The sequence below is a fragment of the Dicentrarchus labrax genome, unplaced genomic scaffold (genome assembly GCF_905237075.1).
Source record: "Dicentrarchus labrax unplaced genomic scaffold, dlabrax2021, whole genome shotgun sequence".
In the NCBI taxonomy this organism is placed as follows: domain Eukaryota; kingdom Metazoa; phylum Chordata; class Actinopteri; family Moronidae; genus Dicentrarchus; species Dicentrarchus labrax.
The window spans coordinates 7,757,077-7,782,778 of NW_026136709.1; the positions used below are offsets into that span (position 1 = coordinate 7,757,077).

Sequence of the window (25,702 nt, forward strand, 5' to 3'; positions counted from 1 at the left end):
TATAGATACAATAACCAGATCAGAGTCTCACTGTCTGATCTGATTTCTTCCAATGGTCTAATACAACCAGACATATTATATTACAGTATATTTTTTATTTGTGTAAATACTTCTTCTCATAGTAAATATTATAATATTGCTCATTTATATGTATCAGTAATAATACTCTATAATACTTTAAGTACAGTTTCCACTTTATACTCACATTTTGTAATAGAGTAGAGTAATAGAGTATTTCTACATTGTTGTATTTATACTTTTACTCTAGTAAAGCATACTTCTTCCACTACTGTCTGTTCTGCAGATTTGCCTTTGCATTTGTCTGTCTCAGCCCCGGTGCACTCTCAGATTTAGGTTGATGACACAGCTGTATTTTACCACATAAAAGTGTATCGAGCACAAGCTTAAATACAATATTTCTTTATGAATAACCTGCCCCCTTCCCTTTTTCTCCCTCCGCCCCCTCTACCAACAAACACACTCCTCCGGATGAAGGCAACATTACCCTCCATTGAACAGGCGTAAAAATCCAATACCTCTGTGCCTGGCGTCCGCCAGACAGGGATGTGCAAAGGCAGCTTTACCCATCAATTTTCTAATAACCATCATGCAATATGACAAGAATGAAAAAAAGAGAAACTTAACAACACACAACAAGGGTGGAGGTGGGCTATCGGAACATAGGGCCACGTGATTATTGGTCTCTCAAGTAAAGAGCCATCTATTGAACCCACTGATGGATTTGAAGACACGTGTCTAGGTGTGTGTGTGTGTGTGTGTGTGTGTGTGTGTGTGTGTGTGTGTGTATCTGTGAATAATAATAATCCTCCACATTCAAACACAATCTCCTCACTGACCTCTAGCACATCTAGTGTGACACAGTCTGACTATAACACATTAATATACACAGGATACCTACTGGTGAAGCCTTTAAATGGTGCCAGGCTTCATTTACAGAGTCCCTGTGCAAACCCAGTGTGCATGGGCTTAGTGTTTTTAAGGCCTTGAAGGAAAGACAGAAAGCTTAAGCTTAACAGTCTGCAGACGGGCTTCAGAAATGTATTGTGAGTGAACATATTATACGGTGTCATTGTATTGAGTCAATAAGTGGGAATTAAATGTGCTCCTTGGTATCTTTCCACTGTGCACTCCTCTTTCTTGTAGCTGAGTGAAATAGAAAAAGAGGTTCATGTCAGGCAAGCTGCCCTTGGGCTCACAGAGGAGAGAGAAGGAGAGAGGCAGCTGCGTGAAGAGTTGTCTCTACAGCTGAGATAGTCGGCACTATATCCTTAACCTTTCCACTCTGTCACAAATAACGTTAAAGATGAGCTAACTAAGATCTGAACTGGCCCATACACCATAATGACCATATCCCTGTACTTTATATCTGTCAATACCAGTGATTCAACTTATGTTGGCTTGATATTGAGATTTCTAGCTTTCAAAACTTACTTACTGGCTCATTTTTGCTGTAACTGCTCAAAATAAGGGACAAATGAGACATCTGGCATATTTTCTATTTTAAAAAAAGCCAGTTGCAAAGACTATCAGCTACATTACCTCTTCACTGCATGTTTCTGTTGGATTCCTCCACTGATTCCCTGGCTTAAACCCTCCATTGTGGTAATGTTTAGTCCATTACAGGCTACAGTACACTGAAATCTGCCAATGTTCCAGCTCCTTTGTTGCAGATGGACATTGATAAAAGTCAGCAGTTTCTTCATGTAACTTTCAAAAGCGCAGTTTTAAACATTGCTATGTTATTACCTTTGAATATTGACTCTAAACGACCATGATTGAGGAGAGTGGCAGCCTATATCTGGCAGCAGCTGCTCAAAATGTACCATTAACCCTCTGTGCTTTCTGTGTCTCAGGGAGGTGGTTTTACACAATCTGGAAGTCATTTCACCACCACTTCTTTCCCATTGGTTTTTTCGCAATAAAGCAATTTCCCTTCATGCAATAAAGCAATCCTGAATTGTTCCCACAAATTCCTGCAGCTGATGATCACATTTGGCTTGGATCTCAGTGACATGTCACAGTAAAGTGTGTCAGTGGTCAACATTTAAGAAAGAAACTAATAAATCCATAACCCTACAACTGATAAAACAGGCTATTTGCAGCAGTGTGTTTCTGTTCATGGCTGCGCTCAGTTGCGGCTCACAGGCTTCAGCAGAGAAATAAACTTGAGGTGAAAGTCAGCTGTCAAAAGCTCACCGCCTCATTGTGTCCGAGCAACGAGTCTGGTCACTCTGCTGTCTCCGAGGCTCTTTCTAAGCAGCCACTTGGATTCTTATTTTTATCAGCTGCCTTATTTTAATCAACTTTTTTTTATTTTTTTTATCGTTACATTTGGCTTGGAGGATTTTCTCCTGTAGTCACCACCTGTGTGTCCGGCTCTAAGTGACGTTGCGCTGGTGTACCGGGAGCTCTCCTCCATTCCCCGGGAGCGGCGGAGACAAGCTGGTCGCTTCTACACGGCGACTCTCCCGTTCCTGCGCCGGGTTAAGATGTCCCGTTTTAAAGCGGATTTATTTGGCTGCAACAGGCGACATGACTGGTTGTCCTCGACGGTATGAAGCATTGAAGACCAAGGTGAGAGCCTCAGACTGCCAATTTCTTTAGATTTCATTAATCTCCAAGCGAATGCCCGGGCGCGTAAACTTTTGAAGCTTCGCTACGACGCGCACCGAGTGGGTGGCCAAAATTGTGCGTCGTGATTAGAGAAAGTAAGCCGACTATTTTGAGAACATGTGCTATTTTTCAAGCTTATCTTTGCCTGCTTTCCTTCACTACCTTGCCTTTTCCATGCTTTGAAATGTTCTCATCAACAGAGTCGACACGTCTGGTGCGATAACCAAAAAAAGAAACCACGAGTAGCTTGAATATTGTGCTCTGTAGAAACTGCAAGGGAAAGCGCTGTCTTGTTTCTTAGACTAAACTGCTTTTGTTCTTACAATTCTGTGCTCAACTCACCTGTATATGTGAGGCTATAAAGGACACACGGACGGGCTGTGGGCGCACAGAACCGAGGAGACATGAGCACTGAATTTCCACATCTAAGTCTGTTGAAACCGAGCAGTCATGCTCTGTGCAGATAATAACACACATGATCCCTGACATCGATTAAAAAAACCTCTCACGCTCGAAAACCATTCATATTTTACCTTTATCTCATCTTGTCAAGCCACCTTTGTCTGGGAAAAAGAAGACTTTGCGCGCACATTTTCTATAAGGTCTGGCTTTCTTTCTTTCTTTCTTTCTTTCTTTCTTTCTTATTCCATTAAATGTTAGAAGTACCAACACAGGTTAGAGTGATATGTGCGGGGTTGCTCAGGGCCTGTCTGGGCCTATAGAGGCTGCAGACAGACTGTGAGCATCGGCACACTTGTCAGCCTGCTGCGGGGTTAACCTGTGCGGCAAGTGTCATGACCCGACTGCATCTAACACCCCCCCTCTCTCCCTCCTCTCACCCTTTGTGCGAATCAATTAAGGTGTGAGAAGACTGCGCGCTCCCCGGGCTTGATAAAATGTACTATGCGCTCGTTAGCAGTTTCATTGCAGGGTACAGATGAAGCAGAAATGATTTTAAGCCACGTCGCCTCAAGTCAGTCATCCAGTTTATCCTGAAAAAACACGGATTTTAAACACAGAGTTCTGATGTTAAATTATAATAAGTGCGAGACTCCATTCTCCTATATTTACTCATTTATTGCCCATTATCCGCGGTCAGTTGAACGCTTTTTAAACGGCACCTTAACCTTCGAGCTGGAGTGGCGCCTTCTTCCTATTAGAAGTAATAGGAGTAATTTACAACTATTTGGAGTTAAAACGACTTATTGGACGAGGCAAGGATAGTAAGACTACCCTAAACCCAGTGCACGCTCCTTTTGTATTAACACAATAGAGTTAAATCACTTTTTGGAACAATTACGCACCATTCTGAATTGATAGCCTACAAATAATTTAAGTAGTTTCTCAGCTTCACTTAACGATTAGCAATTCATGGAATTAGGCACTAGAATATCGCATTTCATTTTTGGGCATCTGTGTGAACAGAAACACTAATGCATTAACACTTTTACTCAAATATCTTATTTTTTTTTAATTGTTGGTTAGCTGTCCAGTAATAAAGTGGGACTCTGATATTTCCTTCCTCTATTTTACCCGGATGCAAGCATTCCTTTGAGACCATTAACGCCCGCATTTGTTGGATAATTTAACGCGATCAGGCGACTCGGGTGAACTCCACCAGATGAGGTTCAACTGCAGGCGATCCTCCTCCCTCCTGAGTTTCTAACGGGTCCCGAAAGAGGATGCTGTGTGTGCGTGCGTGTGTGTGTGTGTGTGTGTGTGTGTGTGTGTGTGTATGGATGTGGGTGGGTGGGTGGGGGGGGATTGAAGGCGAGGTGGAGACAGGCTGGAGGGGTGGGGGAGCGAAACCATAGGTGTGCGTGGGGGGAAACAAGCTGAGTGTGCGTCTCATCTAATAGAGCCTCGGAGCGCATTATCTTCCCCGTCATCTCCGTCTGGGCGGTGGATGCTGCGCCGTGCCGGGGAAACGTCCAGGAGAAGATGCGTTGATGCGGGTGGATATTCTCAGCCGCCGAGTCTAATTGGTGTGATTCATGTCCCTGTTGAGTGGCTGAAACCTATTCAGAGCCAGGGAGAAGGGGGGGGAGAGAGAGAGAGAGAGAGAGAGAGAGAGAGAGAGAGAGAGAGAGAGAGAGAGAGGAGAGACAGTGGGGGGACGAGATCCGCGCAGAGATCCGCACGCAGGAGTCTTTGGAAATGAAGGAATTATAAACAGGGCGAAAACACACAGGAGGGACGCACGCCAGAGGGTCAAAGTTTCTTTTGCAGTAGTGGGGGGTTTTCTTTTCTGCGGACATCACTGTGCCTCAGATTGACGCCGTGATGGAATGACACTTGGGGAGAGGATGATGGACACTTTGGCACCGGGGCTCCTGCTCAGAAATCCTCCCGTTTCCACCAGGCGCGGTGCTGACCGAGCCCTCAGGACGGTGATCAGTCATTTGTTTTGAAGTGGCAGGAAAATCCTCCTCTTGATCGTTTTCTCCCCCCACCCCCCCAAACCCCAACCAACCTCGGTCGCCAAAACTAAAGTGAGAGATGGTGCGCACAGCGATTCCTCAGAGACTGACGTGCGTACTCATCACATTCCCGTTAAGGAGCGCGTCTTAAAGAGCTTCATTCTTCATTCATGTTCACTCTGCTGCTCTGAACTTGTTGAACGGCGTTAAAGAGCGAGGGGACAGGGAGTACCTCCCGTTGGAGAGGGGCATTCAAGAAATGTAAGTTCTTCCTTTTGCTTGTAAACTTTACTTTCTGTGCGTTGAAGCGTTGGTGCTCTACGCTGCTGCGTGAAAGTAGCTGGCTGTTATATCGTTGGAAGTTACTTGGCTGCATTCATCTGCTATAATGACTGGGTAAGGAGGGAGGGGGGGGGGGGGTGCGCGGAGTTTCGGCTCTTATTCTTTCCGAACCGCATAAACAACTTTTCAGACTCTCTGAGCCACAACGGAAGACAGTTTAATATTTACAAATGAGGCGACCTTGAACGCATCCAAAACTTAACGCCATTCCTTCAGGTCATTTTCAGAGGCGCCCCCTTGTGGAGCTTATTACCTCATCGCTGCCTGTCTATCACGCATAATTACATTGGAGTCGGGTGGCAGCCAATTGGCCTACCTTTGATACGTCATTATATGAGCAGCCTATTACAGTTAGCTTTGTTTTGGTACATACTGTGTACACATGCATTAGCTTCTCATTTCATTCAAGCCTGTTTGATTCTAATGCCCTGTTATGCTTTACAGCCCAGTCAGTTTGACTTACGGCTCATATTTTGTACACAGTACTCTGGCAGGCATGCTCTTTAGCTATGCTATTATTTATAGTCATAATGTGCAAGACCCACATGATTTTACCATGGCCTTGTATTGGATAATAGCTGACAATAATTTTTTTGCTGATAACTATTATTATAAAACATGATTTCCCCAGGGTTCAGGGCTAAGACTATGTTCTGTGTAGAGTTCAGGTCGCAACTCCTAGTCACAGTCAATATTTAATTTTATGGGCTAGTAATTGTGTTTATTATGAGTCAGTTTCACTCATCCAGTGAATTAATGACAGGTAATAATGAGACGTATTTTCTGTGTGGTTTTTTGCAGCTGTCGCTTTAAACTGTTTTTCTATTCCTGCTTATATTTCCGGCATTTGAGAACTACCTGGGCGAACACATTCTTTAGAGCTAAAGTGGACATTTTGAGTATCCAGACATGTCACTGTGGTTGCAGAATAATGTGCTAGCAGCCTTTTAGGAAAAGTGTCTTTAATAATGCATAAGGTGTTCCTGTGTCGCAAAGAGAAGCATGCTTGGTGGCGAGGAGAGGCATAGGGAGGGAGGGAGGGAGGGAGTGTTGGTGGAGGCGTGATCCTGTCTCAATGTCTCATTGGGTGCCCCGCACACTGCTGTGTATGTGGCGCTGGAGTAACTGACGCCCGAGGGTGTTCAGCTCGACTTGGGGCAGCCTCACTACAGTCACCCTGTCAAAAGTGCTGCTCTCGCACACACAGAGTGCATGTGAGCAGCTTCAGCAGCCCAGGGCAGGGGGGAGGTAGGGATGGGGGGGTGGATGAAGTTAGAAGAGACAGAGGGAGTGATAGAGAATTGTGGCAAATGCAGCTGGTGGAGGAAAGTGAAGCACGTCTTCAGCAGTTCAGCAGGGACTTGCTTGCCTTCAGAGGCCTGACCTGTGTGGCTCCAGCACATGCTGGATTTGAGAAGAGGCTGCAGCCGCGTCCTGTTAAAGGAATGATTACTTCAGCAGGGTTCAACCATGGCTTTTTGATAGCCAGCACTAATATAGCCTTTTCAGTGAGTCTCCTGAATCTTTGTTTTTCATTTTTCAGTTTCTTGTGAGGGTGGAAAAAGCCTCTCAAACATCAGAAACTCTTAACGGATGAAATTCTCTTAGGCTAAGACACTTGTTATGGATCAAATTGTTGGGCTATTGCATGCAGGTTTCACACCCAGGTAATAATTTATCATATCTGAGGTGGAAAACAAGTCTCACTACAATCCCAGTTTTGCCAAAGTGTAACAGGCAAACTATTTGTCTAACCCTAGTGCAGAGCCACAGCTTTGATTCCTTCTGAGACCACCCATCCCCAACACAGTCACTTAACCAGCTGTCAGCACGCCACCCTTTTGCTACCTGTCGTCATTATTAAAAGATCATAAGTCTGCCGATTGAAGGCGGCAACGTTTTAAGAAGTGGAAAAGAGCGCTAAGTGATGGGCTGACTCAGAGGCAAGCCCCAGGGAAGCGTTATAGGCGTGCTCGCTGTTCCACAGTAACGCTGGCTGTCATGTTTGCGGGGCCATGCTCCACTCTCCATATGTTTATTCATGAGGACAGAGGCTCTATTGGCAGGTTGTTAACAGGCAAGATTACGGATTCTGGAAAGGCAGGCAGAGAAATCTGGTGAGTGAAGCACAGAGAGCAGGCAGGAGGCTTTTTTTTTCTGAAGCCAGGCCAGCTTCTATCTTTATCTATCTTTCATCTGTTTCTGACTGTCTGCCCTCCTGTCTTTCTGCCCTTCTCTCTCCTGCGCTCTTGTTTCTCTTTTAGTAAGGCACTGGTGGGGAATATGAAACAGGTAGAGCCAGAAAAGATGAAAGTAGGTATAGACAGGACAGAAGCAGGGGCAGAAATTGCCCTTGAAAGTGCATAAAATGCGTGAAATTAAAAATGAAAGGGGGGGGAAATAGCTCGGACATCAGTGGTAACCTTGTAATTATTCCACCTTACTCTGGGCTGAGCACACCCTTTAGAGCTAAAGTGGACATTTTTAAAATTTTGGGACAATTAGTCAGGCAGGTGTGTAGGTACTGCCCCCTGTGGGCCACCGTAGGAGATCCGTGAGCGATTATGACCTGACAATTCTCTGTAGCGTGTCCTGGGTTTTTGATCAGGGAACGACTGGAAATGCAGCATGGAGCAGCTGAGAATGTTGGCACCACACAGCTAGCAGCAGGAGGAAATGCTGAACCCACACAAACCACTGGTCAACAAAAGAAAATGATCAATATGGGCAAACATTGAAAAGTGGATGGATGGGAGAGGAAGTGGTTGGGGACAGAAGCTGGAAAAAAATCCTGTGGGTCAGAGTCTACAAATGGAGTGTTTATTTGCCAATAGGAAATATAAAGCTGTGATTTTACAGTTTGCTTAAGATGCCTCTGATATAGTTCCAAATCTAGTTTGAATAAGAAGTGAATTACCCTGGATGCCACGTACACCTGAGATTATAATGTGAAGGATGTTCTCCTTCATTTGTATATTTGATGAAATGCATGATTTACAAGTGACTCCCGCTAGTAGTAAAGAGCGGCTCCGGGGACATGCATGTAACATTTCCCTTGTGATTTGGAGGAACACTCAGTAATGCTCGAGCGGCCCCGGGGACGAAAGGGAAGCGGACACCAAGGGCTGTTTCTCAGCCCCAGAGACAGGCGAGTGGTTGGGTACATGGGTGGCTGTTTGGGTGGGTGTGATGAACTCGCCAGCCAAACAAACCCTCTCCTGGGTCGGCCGGGCCTTGTGAAAGATTCATGTGTTTAAATATAAAACCGAGCTTGCCGTCTCCAGCGCTGGCAGGTTGGTACCTACAGTCCCCTGTCGTTTGGAGCAGGCTGTGAGTGCACGCTTCACAAGCTGGTCTACTGTATGTGGTTTACTAGTATTGTATATGAACGCCCATGTTGCTATATCTGAGCTGCCAGTGGCTGATATTTTTAACCCGTTTTGCGAGTATTTATGTGGCTTTTTTTTTATCTGATCATTTTTAAGCAGAAGAACATACAGACATCCAGTTTCTTCAATATTCTTTGAAGAGTGGAAAAAATGATTTAGATGACCACGAGACTGGCAATATTTTATAAAAATAATAATAAAGATAATTTTACTTTATTTTTATTGTTTAATAAGCACATGCATCATCCTTTTGTAAGTGCATTTAAAAAATAAATTTATTTCCCTCTTTGTTTTATATTTCATTTTTTTATTTCTGCTTTTTTCATCTTTTTTTCAGATTCTTTTAAAGTCCCCCTCCACTCAAAAATGTGTTTTGCCTATTGTTACTTCCCATGGATGTTTGGCCTTCACTGTGCAGGATGATACATGTGTGCAGAGTTTGTTTTCACATTCGTCGGCTGGAGGGGGAACGTTTCTCCGTGCTCACCTTAAATCTCAGTTCAACACGTGTATGTACGAGTGTGATTTTGTGACATCACAACCAACGCGGAAGCCAATCGTGGCACAGCTTATGCAAGCGTCATGTGTAAACTTGATGCCTCCAATGAAGGCACAATGAGATCAGTAGTTAATTTAGTCTTGTGTCCTGTAGTTAAACTTTTGCAATTAAGAAATATTAGCATATTCAGAGACTGCATTTTAAAAGAGGGAGAAAGCATAGATGTCATTTTAAGATTTTTTAACAGATTTTTAAAAAGTAATTGAACATTTTTGTAGAATAAAAACATATCATCACAAATTGTATTTAAAGCAGAGTATATATATATATATATATATTAAAGGTTATTTTTATAGGTTTAACACTTTTAAATCTCTATTTTTCAAATCTGACTTTTTCACATATATTTATTTTTTGGTAAAACTGCAGTAATGTCATTGATGAAAGGTGCTAGATGAATATGTTGAGACTATATTCATGTACAGTGTAAGAATTTCTATTCATAAAAAACATTTTATTTTCAAAATTTAATACAATAGAAATAATTTTTCTGGCAGCCACCTCCTCCTTCACACTCAGCGACCTCCCACTGCTACTGCAAGTGTTCCTCGCTCTGTGCCTACTGCGCAATATATATTCCTGTACATGGAAGAATTTCAGACTTCCTGTGAGCATGCCTCCTCTGATGTCCTCAGACCTTGATCGATGGCTGGAGGAAGCGACCTGCCCTAAAATAAACCTTTTTCTCACTTAAAATGCACATCCACACTTCTTCCATCTGCTCTCCTTTTCTCTCCCTCACCTCATCTCCTTGGGGCGACGGAGGGTTATAAGCAGGGAGTAATGAGAGGAAGGGATTGCTGTGTCCAGGATGGCACAGTGATAATGACCCCGCTTTTGTGATCTCTGTTGCTTGTTATTGAAGGCTCGCCAGCACTTGTTGTCTCATTACCCATGACTTGAACCTCTCTTTATCCAGAGGTTGCACATGAAGCTCACTCACACTTTTACACGCGCACACAGACACTTCCCAGCCATCTCTTTAGTCTCCTCCTTAACACGGTAATATTATGTCTCTTAATGGGAACAGGGAGCCCGGTGCCAAGAGTTCCTCTGGATAATTGGCTGCTTCCTCACCTGCTGACATCTCCCCCATTGACATTCTTACATTTTACATTTAAGGTGCTTCATTTCGTTCTCCCCTTAACCTAACCTCTTTCTCCTTCCTCCGTCCCCTGACTTGCAATGCTCACTCGTGTATTTTTTTGGATTTTACATTGTCGTTCACAATCATCGTGCAAAAATGAATCCCAGTTTCCAACCATATTTGTGGATTATGCTTATTTCTACTGATGTGATGGATCTTTATTTTGCACTAGAATTATTTTTTCTTTAAACAGAGCATATACTACCATAAGGGGCAATTTGCAAGATTTGTTTGCTGTTCCAATATTTTTCAAATTAACATGTCATGTTTTTGAATACCTTCTCCCTATATCAACAGCATTAAAGGATGTTTTCCTTCGTGCGCATTTGCTGATTTCTATAGTACATATTTGTATACTAAGCCTTTGCTCCAAGACCTTAGCTGTTCTTTAAAACGATGATTTGCATCCCATCAGATTGAAATGGCCCTGAATGGCGCAGTGTGGAAATATCTGACACAGATGCAGCGACTAGATCTACTATACTTTGGTACAGTTTACATTTTGAAGAGGCAAATAAATATATTACTACATTCCTATAAATATAGAAATAGTTGCACATGTGCCTTCACATTGTGGTTTTCCAATAGAGACCTTTCATCTGTACATCAAATCTCCATATCTGTATATCTTATCACTGTCTCTGTAATGAAGTGAATCATCTGAAAGGTGTGTAGTTGTTTTAACACATCTTCTGGCTTTAGGTAGCCTGTTAAATGTATATACAGTAAATTATTTTTCACACATTCTCTTTCTCACACTCTCACATTACACATATGTCACCTCGTCATTCTGTCGCAGCTTGTGCTCGACTGAGAGTGCTGCTTCTCTGCACATTTTTTCGTGAAAACAAGACTTTAATACATCTCTACAGTAATCTGCATGTGGTATGTTAATATAATCCAATTTAGTTTTGTTTTCCTGATAACTATTCTTTTTTTTATTTAACACTTCTGTTTCTCAGTGTCTAATCTAAATTATTCTAATCTAATTGTAATCATTATAAATGAAAATCTGATATAATTAGCTAAATGTGTGTCAATAACATACTGTATACGCTGTAGCTACCAGCTGATCACTATTGACTGGAAGGTGTATTTATTGGTCAGTGCACGCACACTGATTCTGCTGACTGATTAAGCAGCACTAAAATGTCTACCAGTCTGCCCCTCCTGTCTCCGACCACTGACTCTGGTCTCCATCAATCACCTGCAGTCAGGCTGCTATTTGAGGGGGATAAAGCACACATACCTGAACACATATGCCTATGTCCATGGGCTCAGCCAACCGGCTCACTGTTGTGTTTCTGGCTAGAGCGACTTCATGATGTACACACATTGTAGACGGCCCAATTTAAAATACTCAAATAGGTCTATTAAATGACAAAACAAAGACAGAACATTTCCTAAAAAACAGTGAAACAATGAGAAGGAGCAGCAGGAGAAAAAAAGCACAGCAGGGACGGGGTTAAATGTTTAAAACCCTGAGCTATGTTTAAATAGGTTTTAATACAAAAACTTTAGACAAAAGGAAAAGTGAGGCCACAGTCCACAATGGTTGGCAGATATAAATGGATGCCACGTAGCCTGGGAAGTAAATCACTGTATGTGATATAGTGCAGTGGCTCCTGCTATGGACAGCTCCACCACTTAAGTGAAGAAACTTGAAAGCAGCACAAGTCACCAGATATTCATGTTGACATATATTACTATATATTATACAGTTTTTATCCTAAATTTCATAGTGGGACTATATCAAGTAAGCGTGGCCAATTTATTATGGTTAAGTAATACTGTGGTGGTATTTTCATGTGTTAAAAAGTGGTAAAGAGTGAATTAAAGCTGCTATAATCAATATTTTCATATTAACTGTGAATCAGATGAGGTGTTGTTTGTAGTGACGAAGCAGGCAGCTGTTTCCTACAAACACTGTGGCTGTACACTACCAGTTGACGAACAGAGTTGGCAACTAGCTGGTGAACACAGTAGAGCATTTCGCAGCTAAAGAGCCAGATATTTCTCTCAGGAGTTGGTGGAGAGTAAATATTGGACTTTGAATCACCAGGTGGACAGAAACATGACTTTAAATGAATGTCTTCATAACTGCTGGATGTGTAAATAGGCAACTCTTTGCGAAGTTAAAGTTGAAGTACAATGAATCAGGTGCTAACTAAAGTAAATGGGAAATATCTTTGATTTGTTATTTCCAATGTTTGACACTTTTCTTAATGGCATTTCAAATAAAATCACCATACTAATTACTCCACAGCTACAAGTTGCTTTTACCCACTGACGACAGCACTGTCATAAAAATCCTCCATGAGTCCCTGGTGGATCACTGACAACAGTCCTCCATGATAGCACTATAATATTTTTGAGTGATGGTAGGCCATTAATACAAGCTGGAACAGACATTTAAACAATAAAACATTGTTAGCGGGCTTTTATTATTAAGTAACCTAGATTTTTTAAAACAGTAAGTCTCATAATTTGATATAGCTGATGTAGGTTTTTTTTTCCCGACCATTTCAGACATTGACACATTTATTCACTGCTAAATGGTCTTTCTACTCCCAAAACGCTGTGGTTATGGCGAGGGTTTTTATTGAAAACTAATTTCCTGCCATTTAGTTTTCGATTTTCTATGTTTGAACTATTTCTTGATGAACATCAGTCTATTAGCGAGACTGCAGAAGGACCCTTCTGGTTCGCTAGCTAATGCACGGAATGTATGCTGGAAGGAATTTAGCGTAACATTTTAAGACGATAACCGTTCATAAAATCATAATTTCCCTAACACTATCACAATAGACAGTGGCAATTGCCTTTGTAAAACTCATATTCTAGTTGTTGTTTTAATACACTGGAAAGTAATAAAATAGAGGGACTATGCGGTGTTTGACATTGATCGTAACTACTCACAGCAGTCGAGCAACTGCTTCCACTGTGGCAACACCACATGGACAAACCACACACAGAACTGCAGTAAACGACACCCTAACAGGCAGTAATAATAATGGCAATTTGTTACGTTTAGTTATGTTTATGATTAGATTTTCTAATTATTACTATATTGGATGTTGGTGCATGGTTTCCAGTTACATAATAGCTTTTTAAAATGTATTTATGTCTGTATTGATATACTGGGGTATGTGTCCCCCCCCCCAATATATTATGGACACAGGAAAATTAGTTTCTGCTGGCTAAAACAATAGTGTTGTTGTAATACTGCTCCACAGACAGTTTTAGTGTCATCTTTCTCGTCATGGAATTAGTAAACTTTAATTTACATTCAGATTACAACATTATGTATAAATTGAATTAATCATACATAATTCCCACAGCACCGTCAGATCAAGTGAAATTAGAAATCAAAATATCTTCGGTTCTAGATGACCATGATTGCATAAATCATTTTTCTTCATCTTTTTTTAAAAATCTCTTTTGATTCTCTGTCATTCCAGCTCTTGCTGTTAGAGGTGTGTGAGCAGTGTGTGTGTGTGGGGGGGGAGGAGATGGGGTAAGCTGTAACACTATAGGCTTGATACTGCTGAGTGAGATGAGGGTTTGGTGTGAAAGCAACAGGATCCAATTTACCCTGATGGCCTCACTTACTGATTTTCTGTGTTTTGATGGACAACAAACACCAACATGGCACCCCTATGTAGCACCCACCCAACTTACTATTCACACATACACCTTTCGACCATGCCATGGTGCCAGATAATGTTCTCTCACTGTCAAATTCTATTCCCAAACGGGAGGTATACTCATCCTCCCCTTCTTCTGTTTCTCGTTTCTCCACAGTGCCAGATCGCCACGCAGGAAGAGGACCATGATTGACAGCCAGGCGAGCTGAGGAGACCTGTCACTCATCTTCCTATCAGCGTGTCAGAGGGCTATCTCCTACTCGCCTCCCCCCTCTTCCTCCTCCTTCTCCACCACCATCCTCCTCCCTCCCTCAATCCTCTCCTCTTATCTTCTCAATGGGCTGGTAACCGCCCCATCCCTCGTAGTTATTCCCCACTCCAGAAACCTGAAAGAGACAGAAATAGTAAAGAAAAACAACAAGACACTCCTAAACCAACCCTCGCTCCACCTGAGGGGAGTTTGGCATGCCTCCTCACTCCAGTTGAGTGAGTTGTAGTAAGTGGAAGTAGAAGAGGGATCCCTTGTTTACACACCTCCTTAAGAAGGAGCTGAGAGAGGACCAGTCATGCGTTTCCATTTTGCATTGACGCTGCAGGCGCTGTGGACCGGTGTTTGCCAGGCAGCAGTACAGCACTACCCTGCAGCATGGGGCCACTACGATGTGTGTAAGTCCCAGGTTTACTCAGACGAAGGTTTGACCTGGGACTACATGGCCTGCCAGCCAGAAGCAGCAGACATGACCCAGTACCTGAAGGTTACTCTGGACCCCCCCAACATCACCTGTGGAGACCCTCCAGAGACATACTGTGCCCTGGTAAGTACATGCCAAAAGTGATGAAAACCATTGACAGTATATATAATGGACAGAGCCTCCGGGTCTGAAAAGTGAAGCCAATGCGATGTTAAGTGTCTTAAACCTGCATTCTATGTAAAGACTAGTTGGGGGAGTGCCATTGGCTGCAATAACACATCAATACCATTCACTCTAATAGAGAATGAGCTGAATTCCCACTTGATTTATGAGCTCAGTAAACAGTTTCCTAATGAGTTCATGGTCTTGATTGCTTGTTTCACGTTTTCTTCAATACATTATGATGTGCATTTAGTAAACTATGGTCCAATTTAGAGTAAAGTAGACGATAAAGTTGTGTATGCTTTTGGGCGTGGTTACCTTATGATTGACAGGTCATTCTCAGTGAGTCTGTTCAGCTCAGTGCACCAAACTCAGATTAAACTGTCAAACTAGGCAGTGCTGATCAAATACGACGCTATATTATTTTACTGCGTTGCCTATTTCTCACTTAAAATCATTTCAGAAACATATTTTAGTGAACTGTTTATCTGTAATACGAGATTGTTCGGGACCAGGCGAGCCACCATTGTTTCCTGCTACGGACGAGTCAAAACTGCGCAACCAATGAGTACGTCACCTTCACTGGCTCAGACAGGCTCCATCTTACCGTCATGGCGATGGCCAAAATGCCAAGCTCGAGGCTTCAAAATCGTTCTCCACAAACTAACGGGTGACATTACGATAGCTTCAGTCTTGATGAAAACTCAGGAGTCTTCCTTTAAAAAAAAAAAATTGTACGCCTAGTAAAAAAAAAAACCAAGGCAGCTTTCTTATCTGTGTCTGTGTATCGTGTATCTACTCGGCTTGTTCTGACCTCGCAGCCGTGACAGACACTTTCAAAGCCTGTGTGACTCAGATATGTTTCTGTGGCTGAAGAAATAGAGGTTTGTGCCCATTGACGTCATGTTCTGCTGTTCACAGAGCTGCTTCTCGGTGTGCACTGCAAACACTGTCTGATGTGCTGTTGATGCTGCTTACTTGCAAAAAACACTGTGTAATGTGACTTTACCAATGAAAACACACATACTCACCTCATCCCCCATACACATCAGAGTCGCATAAAAATACAGTTCCCTCAGCGCGTCCCGGCGCAGCTTTTCTGTTGCGTCAATGTAGTTTTAGCAAAGTTGGATGAGTGAGTGGCCTAAAAATTCAAACAATCTCTGGGTGAAATAGTGCACAGGTGGACTAAAAATACAACAGCATGTATAAAAACTTAAGTGGAGCACTATTTTAAGCACCAATACACACAAGTTTTTTTTGGTTTTCTTATGTTTAGCAACACCTTTGCCCATGCAGTACTGTAAGTGTTCATTTCTTTGCCTCTTTAACTCTTAAACACAGTGGCCCAACATAACAATATTCAGTGTCAGCATTCGTTAATGGTGTATATGGTAATTTTCACCCTTAAAATGTTTATTTCGGGAATCTAGTGACACATTTGGCCTTGGGGACTGTTGCTTTTCATTTAGCATATTTTCCTTCCTGTGAGAAATTAATCTATCTGTCTGTCAGATTTTCTGGTGATCAACTTCAGCCACAGTGGTTGTCAGTGACTCTGCGCTAGCAGTATCGCTTTATGGATAGCAATGTCGGTCTGTCAGTTGGTTCGTCAGTCCACTTTGGTCCAGACTTTATTACTACAGCTGTTGGATGGATTGCTAAGAGATTTTGTGTAGTCATTCATGGTTTCCAGCGGAGGAATCCTTATGACTTTGATAATATCCACATTTTTCCTCTTGCACCATGTTTGGTTGACATTTGTGTTTTTCAGTGAAATGTCTGGACAACTGTTGATTGCCAAGAAATTTGGTACAAACAATCATGTCGCCATCAGGATGAATTGTAATATCTTTGGTGATCACTTAACCTTTCCTCCATGCAATCATCAGGTCAAAATTTCACTCTATTTTATGACCAAATACCTGCAAAACTAATGACATTCCCATACTTCTAACACACTAAACCAGTGCTCAAACTGGGGCATAGCTAGAGGAAATAAGAGTTTGCTGATGCTATCGTGCTGACCTTTATTTCACTAAAATTAAACTTGAATCCCTTTTTTATTAGGAGTCGGAAAAAGTTTGGGAACCATTGTACGAAACTAAGATGGTGAACAGGGTAAACATTATACATGCATGTTATCATCGTCACTATGAGTATGTTAGCAGGCTAGCGTTAGCGTTTAGCACAAAATGCCGCTGTGTTCGAGTGAAGCCTCACAGGAGCCTGCCTGTAGACTCTTTGTCTTCTTTCCAAACAAACCAGAAATATAATGTAATACTTATTGCAAAAAATAGATTTGTTTTCAAAAGAAGCGTTTATGAACTGGCAACAGGTTAAGTCATTATTGTGCTGTGTGAATTCAAGAAGTAATCCAAATAACTTAAGTGTAAGGATTGCACTAATTTTCTTATGGTGTTTTACTTTGTTGTTTTTTGACCAAAAACCCTAGACTTCAAGGGGACTTTTGAAATAATGAAGATTTTTTCTGTTTCATTTGGTTGTTTAATTACTGAACAAATTTGCCACCATCGACTTGTTGATAACGGGTTCCACATTGTTGCACATTAATAAAATCATGATGATTTAAAAGTGGTGTTTTGTGCGATAAGAGGGGTTTTATATTTAAACAGCACAATAAAAAGCATTGATTGGTTGATTGGTTTACCCTTTGAAGTTCATGTGGTGCTGTTGATTCTGCAAATTACATTGCAATCATAAAAATCACAAATTCCTGGTGGAGCTGAAAATAAAATGAGATGCATATTAGGTCAAGTATTTAATTAGCAACCCGCCCTCCTCCTTATTCCGGGTCCTTTACACTTTGAAACTCTCAGCTGGTCGCCTCAGATTAACGCTAAATGATAAATCCATTTTGGGCCATCGTGTGTTACCAAGTCATCAAAGATTCTCTCAGAACAAATGCACTCCTCAACAGCTTCAAGAGCTCTTTTGATAAATAGTGAGATGTTCCAGGAAAGTAGTAACTTGAGGAGTATAAATAGACAGTCGCCATCAGCAGAAAGTCAGCTGAGAGGAGGCACAGAGGAACAGAGAGGGATTAACAAAATACAGATGACAAAGACAGTGAGCGAATGATCAAGAGAGGAGCGAGCGGGAGTGAACATGGGGGAGACAGAGGCTCTGAGGACTATGTGCAAAGCATACGGTGACTGAAGAACTAATATCTACTGCGTGGGGCGGGATGGAGGCTCTGAAATGTGAATAATTCAACATGTTTTGTAGCTAATGTGTTTTATTCATAGGACACATTATTCAGCCCGACATCTCTCAGGCACTTTTGAAAAATGCTGACACCCGTGATACAACCAAGGTTGGTTGAAGGCAAAGGGGATTTGGGGGTGGGGGGGTCGAGGGGGTAAGATGCCATATCTGGGAGGTCACCGTCAAAATGGGGTCACCCTCCGATCTTCCCCTGGGTGGCCCTCGTGACCTCCGATTGATCGACATTGAACCTGAAGTGTGTCTTGTATTTGCTTTGCCGCGACTGTGGATGAATCCTGGATGAACAGCGGTCATCCGTGTTTAATGCTTCTGTGGAGCCGTTCTATTTCTGGACGCACAGTTGAAACTGAGTTTATTATTATTATTATTGCCTGCCTTTCAACAGTCTGATGATTTCTTATTGAATTAGCAGGAGTTTTGCGCCGCGCTGTCGCCCACATGTCTCCAGCAGTCAATGTGATAGGAGTGCTTCAATTAAACAGGCAGTGGTTAACTCCCACATAACCATTTCCTCTTTCTGCTGTACTCATCACAAATCACACAAACATCAGTGAAATATGACCCCTGCCGCTTACCATAGAGTCCAATTCACTGCAATTGGTTTATGTTTACCCCAGGCAGTAACGTGGCTCCAAATCAACATCAGAACAATTATCATTGATATTCCAGCTACTCTGGCTGCCAATACGCTGCTGCAATGCCAATAGTGGTTTGTATCATGAGTCAGATCATTCCAGATTCGGGGCAATTATCATTAGGCCGTGTTATCGGAGAATTTCATCTCTCTGGTAATTGATTTTGCGCTCATAGAGGCGGGTGTATTTTAAAGCCTTGCGTCTACTTCCTGGAGTGCTGAAGGTAACAGACACCAAAGCCTGACGAAAGGAGAGAGAGAGAGAGAGAGAGAGAGAGACACAGAGAGAGATGCAGCAGGGCTTGAGGGCGTGGTGCTTATATGAGCATGGTTATCTCAGGTTGCGGCCTTCAAACCCCCCAACAACACACACACACACACACACACACACACACACACGCACACACACACAAACACACACGCCACTCTCCCCAGTAAAGACTTTTTATTCTCCTTCTAGCCCAGTGACCTTTTCGATAGCAATAAGCTGGCATTCACTGAACTCTGGCGCACAAATCTGCCATCATATGAGATTTCACTGTCCCCTCCAGTTAGACTCAGACTGGCCTTTAAGAGCCTGGACAGGTCGCAGAGCCCCAACCAGTTGATGATTGAGTTTGTGGAGGTTTCAGGAGAACAGCTTTGACTTCATACAAAAATGATGTATTACTGCAGAAGAAGCTGATTTTCATTAATGAACGTGTCCAAAAAGACTTATTGTGTGTCCTGAAACTGCCAACCTTGAAAACAAAAACAAGTTACAAAATTGTAAATGCAAATAATTCTGTTGCATTTAGATAAGTTTGTGCTGGCTAGATTAAACTGAGTAGTAATTGTGCTTTCTCTACTGTAAGTCTGGCTCCTGTACCATATTTAGAAGGTTTTATCTACTCTGCTGCAGAGGTTTAAACTGAAGTAACATCCACTCACTTGCTCTAACACACAACTTATCAACCAGCATAACCTTGCATGTGCTGGTTCTTCTTTGATGCACATGGCATTAAACATAGAAGACCCCCTTTCTAGGTGTAACTCCATAATTTATACTGAAAACCGTGTGTGTGTGTGTGTGGATGTCCTTATGCATTCCTGTGCAAGTACTGTATGTCTCTATTTGTGCCATCAATTTACAACCAGGAAATGCTGATGAATGCTGAAACCTGAGTCCCGGCAGGCCGGTGCATTTCATAGCCAATCAAGTCTAAATGAGGAAACAAAGGGGATTATTAAAAAGGTGGTGCTGCATGTGGCTTTTTTCCCCATTTTAACCCTAATGAAAGGTCATTAAAGCTGTGCCATGATAAGAGGAGGCAGCTCACTAATAGTTTGTCTTTATTGCTCTGCTTCGCTAAAAGTAATATAATGCACTGATTTAAGCATTGTGGACTTCTTGCCCTTTTAACCATCAGAAATGCTGGATGAGCAGTAGAGCTATAATGGATGTGGTATTTATTTTTTCCAGTAAAGCTGTACTATGGAACATATTTATATTTTCAAAAATATGTTTTCATTCTTGTTCCTACAGTGTGATGTTTGATTTGCACTGTGCAGAATGATGTATGTGCAGAGTTTGACACTAGAAGGATTTTTTCACATTCATCTGCTGAAAGTGGAAAGTTTCTCTGTGCTCGGTGAATATCAGATTTTTAAGGGGCGGGGCTTACAAGCAGGTTTTGTGCCATCACAAATAGTTAAGAAGTTTATGTATGAAATGTGAAGCCACCAGTGCAAAAAATAAGCACATCAGAATATTTTAGAATTTTTAATGAGGTAAAAGGTTTTAATGTGGAAATTATTATTTGTTTGTATTCCTACTGAATATGCAGAAAACCCTATAGGTTAATAAGTAGGCCTATAGTATATGTATATGGTTGATGTTTGGTGCTGTATACTGTTACAGAACAATTTAACAGCTGGTAATTGAAAGAGCTATTTCCCTCTGTTTTAGGCTCAACAAGATCAGGTTTTTTTAAGTGCTATAATTAATTTCAGCCCTGTGTTTTGCCACTTAAGCAGTTAATATTAACAAACAGAACACAAGCTCATTTATTTTTATTTTTTCAGACAAGGCTGTGAACTGTTAAGGTTAAAAATACAGTGGTGAAGATCAGATGTGAGGCGTCTTGTTTGTTCTGAAGGTGGTGTTTCTGATCATCTGTTCATTAAGTGATGAAAGCACGTGCTTTGTTATAGTCCCTCAGCAGTGACTGGGCACTGTGAAGTGAAGGAATGGTTAAACTCTTAAAAAATAACTGACCCCATCAAATTGCCTGTGCTCCTGTGCGCCCTTGTGTGAGCTTATAGCTAAATTAAGATGCCAAAAATGTTTAAGATTAAGTCTTTATCTTCTTTTTGTTATTGTTCAGGTTTTTAATACTTGGATCTTTTTAACTCACCCCTGTGCCCACCTAAGCATATGGTACGTTCCAGTTTAAATCAGGCTGAGATGCTAATAGTGCTACTCACTTCTCTATGAGAGAACTCTAGGTTTTGTATAAAATTTGCATGAACGTCTGTTATAAGATGGTGCGATGTTCATTATCCCTTTAAAAAATTCCCAGCACACAAGCAGCAGTCATGATGGTAATATACTGTGGAGCCACAACATTTTTAATGTGCTTTTGCTGTCTCCACGGCTAATATCCAAAAACCAACTCAAGCTCCATACAGGGACTTTTCTAGGTGTGTCAGTCAAAAAAGTGAGAGGATGCTGTGGACTTCCATGGATTTACATTGTGATGTACAAATCTGACCTTTTTGCTAAACTGATCCTGATTAAAGGTTTCAGACAGACAAAGTGCTTTAACTCCCCTGCACCCCGCTCACCCCACACTGTGCTGCCTCTCAACAGGCTCCACACTGACATTTCCTTGAGAAACGAGTGTGCTGTCAGCAGCAATATGTCTCATTTCATATTTTAACAGTCAGTGCAAGGGTTAGAGGAGTAGAGAGTGAGAGAAAAGAGATGGCAGCTTTTTTTTTTTTTACTGGGCTACAGTATTGTCAGTGACATTCTTTCCCACAAACTTGTTTCCATTGGCTTTATTGTGAAGGAGCAAGATTGCAAAAAAAAAAACGAGCACAAAGGCGTCTTTTCAGACCTGCTGATTTTTAAAAAGGTCAGATTCCAGGAATGAGGTAGCAATTAAACAGCACTGAAAAACTAATTACTCTCTCAATAGAACTGTTCAACATCAGAGGATTAAGTCAACTTGATCTGTTTTATTTGTCTTCTCTCATCTTTGCCTGACCAAACCAAATCAAAGGTTTATTGAAATTCGTGACAGAGGCACAGGATATGAACCAAAACAAGCTGAAAGGAAAGACGTGTGCACTTCATAAATTCCTGTGGCATTGTTCTTTGTTTGATTGCTGATAACTATCTGGCCAAACAAGGCTGGAGTTATTATTCCTGCATAATTCACCAACAGGAAGCATTTTACGATTTGACTGAATTGTTCATACACGATCTTAATCTCTGCTCAAGGGAATTCTGTGTCTTTTTTATGTGAATTGAATGAGTCCAATCAACCCTCAACAAATAGTTTCAATTTGAAGTTAAGGTAATACGCACCCTCCTTACACTCTCGATATTGGTAGAGCACTTTTCATCACCATTAAAGCCATAAAATAAACTGTAGTATTTAACAATGCAATGATGCAACCGCTAATGAATCTATATCATGCTGCAGGAACAGAGTATGTGTGTCACGTGACCTGCCATTCTAACAGTCACAATGCCAATACCGGTGCACAGAGCAGGACTATGCTGGTATTCTTTGGCCTTTTTGTGCAAAAGACTTCCTAATGCCCTTTCATCACTGTAAATCACCTCTGCAGCATCTGACAGCACTTGGATCTTTTATTTGTGAGACAATTTGACGGCATAGTTAAAAAATGTAGGCTACTGTAATCATCAGTATAACTACACTGACAGCACAGAGTCATTACTCATGTCAAAACCACATTTTTTTTTTGTGCTGCCATGGCTTGAAAGCTGCATTTGAACTATATTTTGTTCATGCTAGTGAGGCTGTCTCGGTCCAAACCTTCCTGCCACAACAGATCAATATGCCTACAGACAAATGACTACAGGACACTATACAAAATATTATGGGAAACCATCTGCAAATCTGACACTGCTCGCAATAATTAAAACAAAAGCTATTGTCAGTGGGAAAGGTGGGGTGTAATGTGAGAGAAAAAAGATATATATAATATACCTCAACCACCTGGGTGTGGGGGTTGCTCTCCTTCCCTGGGCTACGTCTGAAGGTGACGTGTGTGTGGAAGCTCCTCAGCTCCTACTGTGGTACAGGTTGAGGGGTGTGTAATGGCGTACATACAGTAGCTACGTACATAGCCTACCGTGAATGAAAATTATGAATATAATTAAAGCATAATACAGGCTGATCACATACAATACATCAGACATTTTGATAAATTATAGTCCATAGGAACACATTGTAGTGTTGTAATATCAAATGGTGTACTAAATGACCTAACTTAAAACTTAAACATGAATAATAGTTGTCAAACACTCTCTATCTTTTTTTGATCCTAGTTATAATCACTAGTTCTTACTCAGCCTGCTCTTTAGGGATAGCTCCCCTAATCTGAACCCAGCTGCACCACAAGCTTTCATTTTGTAGCTTGATACATTCAGCTGAAACATTACCAGTGCAGTGAGAATAGGTTGAATATTGTCTAACACGGCACAGAACTGTCAGACTGTATCTATCTGCCCAATGTGAAGGTTATACACACCACGGTCACAGGAGGATCTCATCATATTCTCTCCAACCCATCCTGTGCCATAAACTTTGCATGAGTGTCGGGCACTGTCTGAATTTTTATCATTTTCTTATTTCCTCCAACCACTCATTCTTCCAGGTCTTCAAGCGCCAACACAAACACAGACTTGTCAGCCAGCCCGGGCCAGGCTCAAGAGAAGTCCATTAAACAGGTGTTGGCAGAAAATCCCACACTTTCTGTTATGGGCATGTTGTGGCCCAGCCTTGCATTGTCCGTAGTCTGAGAAAGTGTGAGGAAACATCTAGCCTTACATATTATTCTATCGCATTCATCATTTTTGATGTTGAATGTTGAATGTCCCAACAGAGAACTCGTAATGAAATACAAGCAAATAGATGACAGCAAAATTACAACAATAGAAAGTTTATCACCATCAAATCACGCAACTGTCTTCTGAGCATCCAGAAAATGATGATAATCACTGGATCACTAGTGTGATCAGGTATGTACAGTAGTTCAGGTATGTAGTTGATGTGGATCATGTTTTTGTCAACTTCGGGTTGTTTATAATATTAGTGACTTTAGTAAAACATAAAATGGCTTTATTGCACTCTTGTCTTAGTCAGCTAACCACTGGTTGAAACAATGTGTTTATCTCATGGACGATAAAGGAGAATTGGATACAGCTTTGGAGGCACAGCTCCATTCTTTCCCATGAAAGTTGCTCCATGACGCATAAAGCCAAAAAAGCTACTTCCTGCTGTAAAGAAATTAACTGGTTGATTGATACTGTGCATGCTGTTTGGGAAGAAATGGCCCACTATTATGCATGCTCCGCCGGCTAAGCTCGCTAACTTCCGGTTTAGTCCTTCACTGTGGCTCTTGACTTGTTATACGACTGAATTAATCAAATTCTGATAATAAAACGAGTCATTTCGCTAAAAAATATACCTAAATTTGGGGCCAGTGTTGATCAAGTGAGTTGTAATTGCATGTTTTGGCCACTATGTCACATTATAGCTCTGTGCTCTTCCTTGTGGCTTGGTTTATCTGCTCTGATGTAATATGTAGTTGTTTGCACATTCAGCTAATTAGCTTACAGTAATAACCAGTTACCTGCCTATTTTCTATACTATTATCATCCCCAAAGCAGCATTACCCCCTTTAATATGATCACTACCGTTTCCACCATTATCTTCCTTATCACCTCATCCTTATTATGTGATATAGTTTATGGTTGAATGGAAATGAGGGAGTATTGTTTTAAAAAAGTGCAAACAGGAGGAAATGTTTACTCCCTGGGAGAAAAGTTTGTGAAAGTGAAGTTAGTAAAAAGTTGGTATGCAACATCAGGTGTTGCTTTGTGATGCTGTGTTGTGTTGTGAGTGTGTGACTCGTCTATCTGGGCTCCATCAAGGCGTTCAGTGTTGCCTCACCGTTTACTCTGCCATAACAAGATAACAGGGGGCCTCCTTGACTCCAGCTTCCCACAGGGTTTTCTGTTGACTTTTTTTTTTTTTTCAAAGTTTGGAGCAAAACATTTCCTCCTTTGCCATAAAGTTTTGGAGAAGTTGAAGAATAGAAAATCTCTATCCTTTTTTTTCTGTATTTAGATGTAAAACTATGTTAGACTGTGAAAGTGCAAAATATTCTCTTGCACGTATGAGGATGAAGTCGATATAGGAGAAGGGCTAATGTTTCATTTTGGGAAACAAAAACATATTTCTCTCTCACTCAGCTTTGGTTTCCAGATACTGACATGATGAATTCCCAGAAAATTAGTATTGAATATAAGTCAAGGAAGGAATGATCTCTCATAGCTCAGATTTTAGCTCAGAATATCTTAAAGGCTCTTGCTATTGACTACGAGTCACCCAGAAATATCACATTGTCTCACTGTTAAATGCTCACTGGATTTGAAGCCCTGTGCATAATATGAACCAAGCACGCAGGCCTTCACGGTTTGATTTCTATGACATGGAGATTTTTTTCGTTCTCTCATGTATTTTATTTGACGAAAGCATTTTTACCCCCTTTTCTTTTCTATTGCTCCGTGGGCCCTAAATCCCTCT

At 41.5% G+C, this 25,702-nt stretch overlaps 1 protein-coding gene across 10 annotated transcripts in view; it reads left to right on the forward strand.

Moving 5' to 3' along the window:
- Positions 1-2,267: 2,267 nt before the first annotated feature.
- ntng1a (netrin g1a) overlaps positions 2,268-25,702 on the forward strand; it is a 107,708-nt gene continuing 84,273 nt past the window's right edge. For 4 of the 10 annotated variants that reach the window (XM_051411150.1, XM_051411151.1, XM_051411152.1 and 1 more), the window contains exons 1-2: positions 4,453-5,315; positions 14,296-14,953. In XM_051411150.1, the coding sequence (XP_051267110.1) occupies positions 14,705-14,953 (249 nt within the window). In that variant the 5' untranslated portion in view covers positions 4,453-5,315; positions 14,296-14,704. Of the gene's footprint in view, positions 2,596-4,451; positions 5,316-14,295; positions 14,954-25,702 lie in introns of those variants that run through there. The other 6 variants (XM_051411147.1, XM_051411149.1, XM_051411155.1 and 3 more) reach the window with 4 other exon arrangements.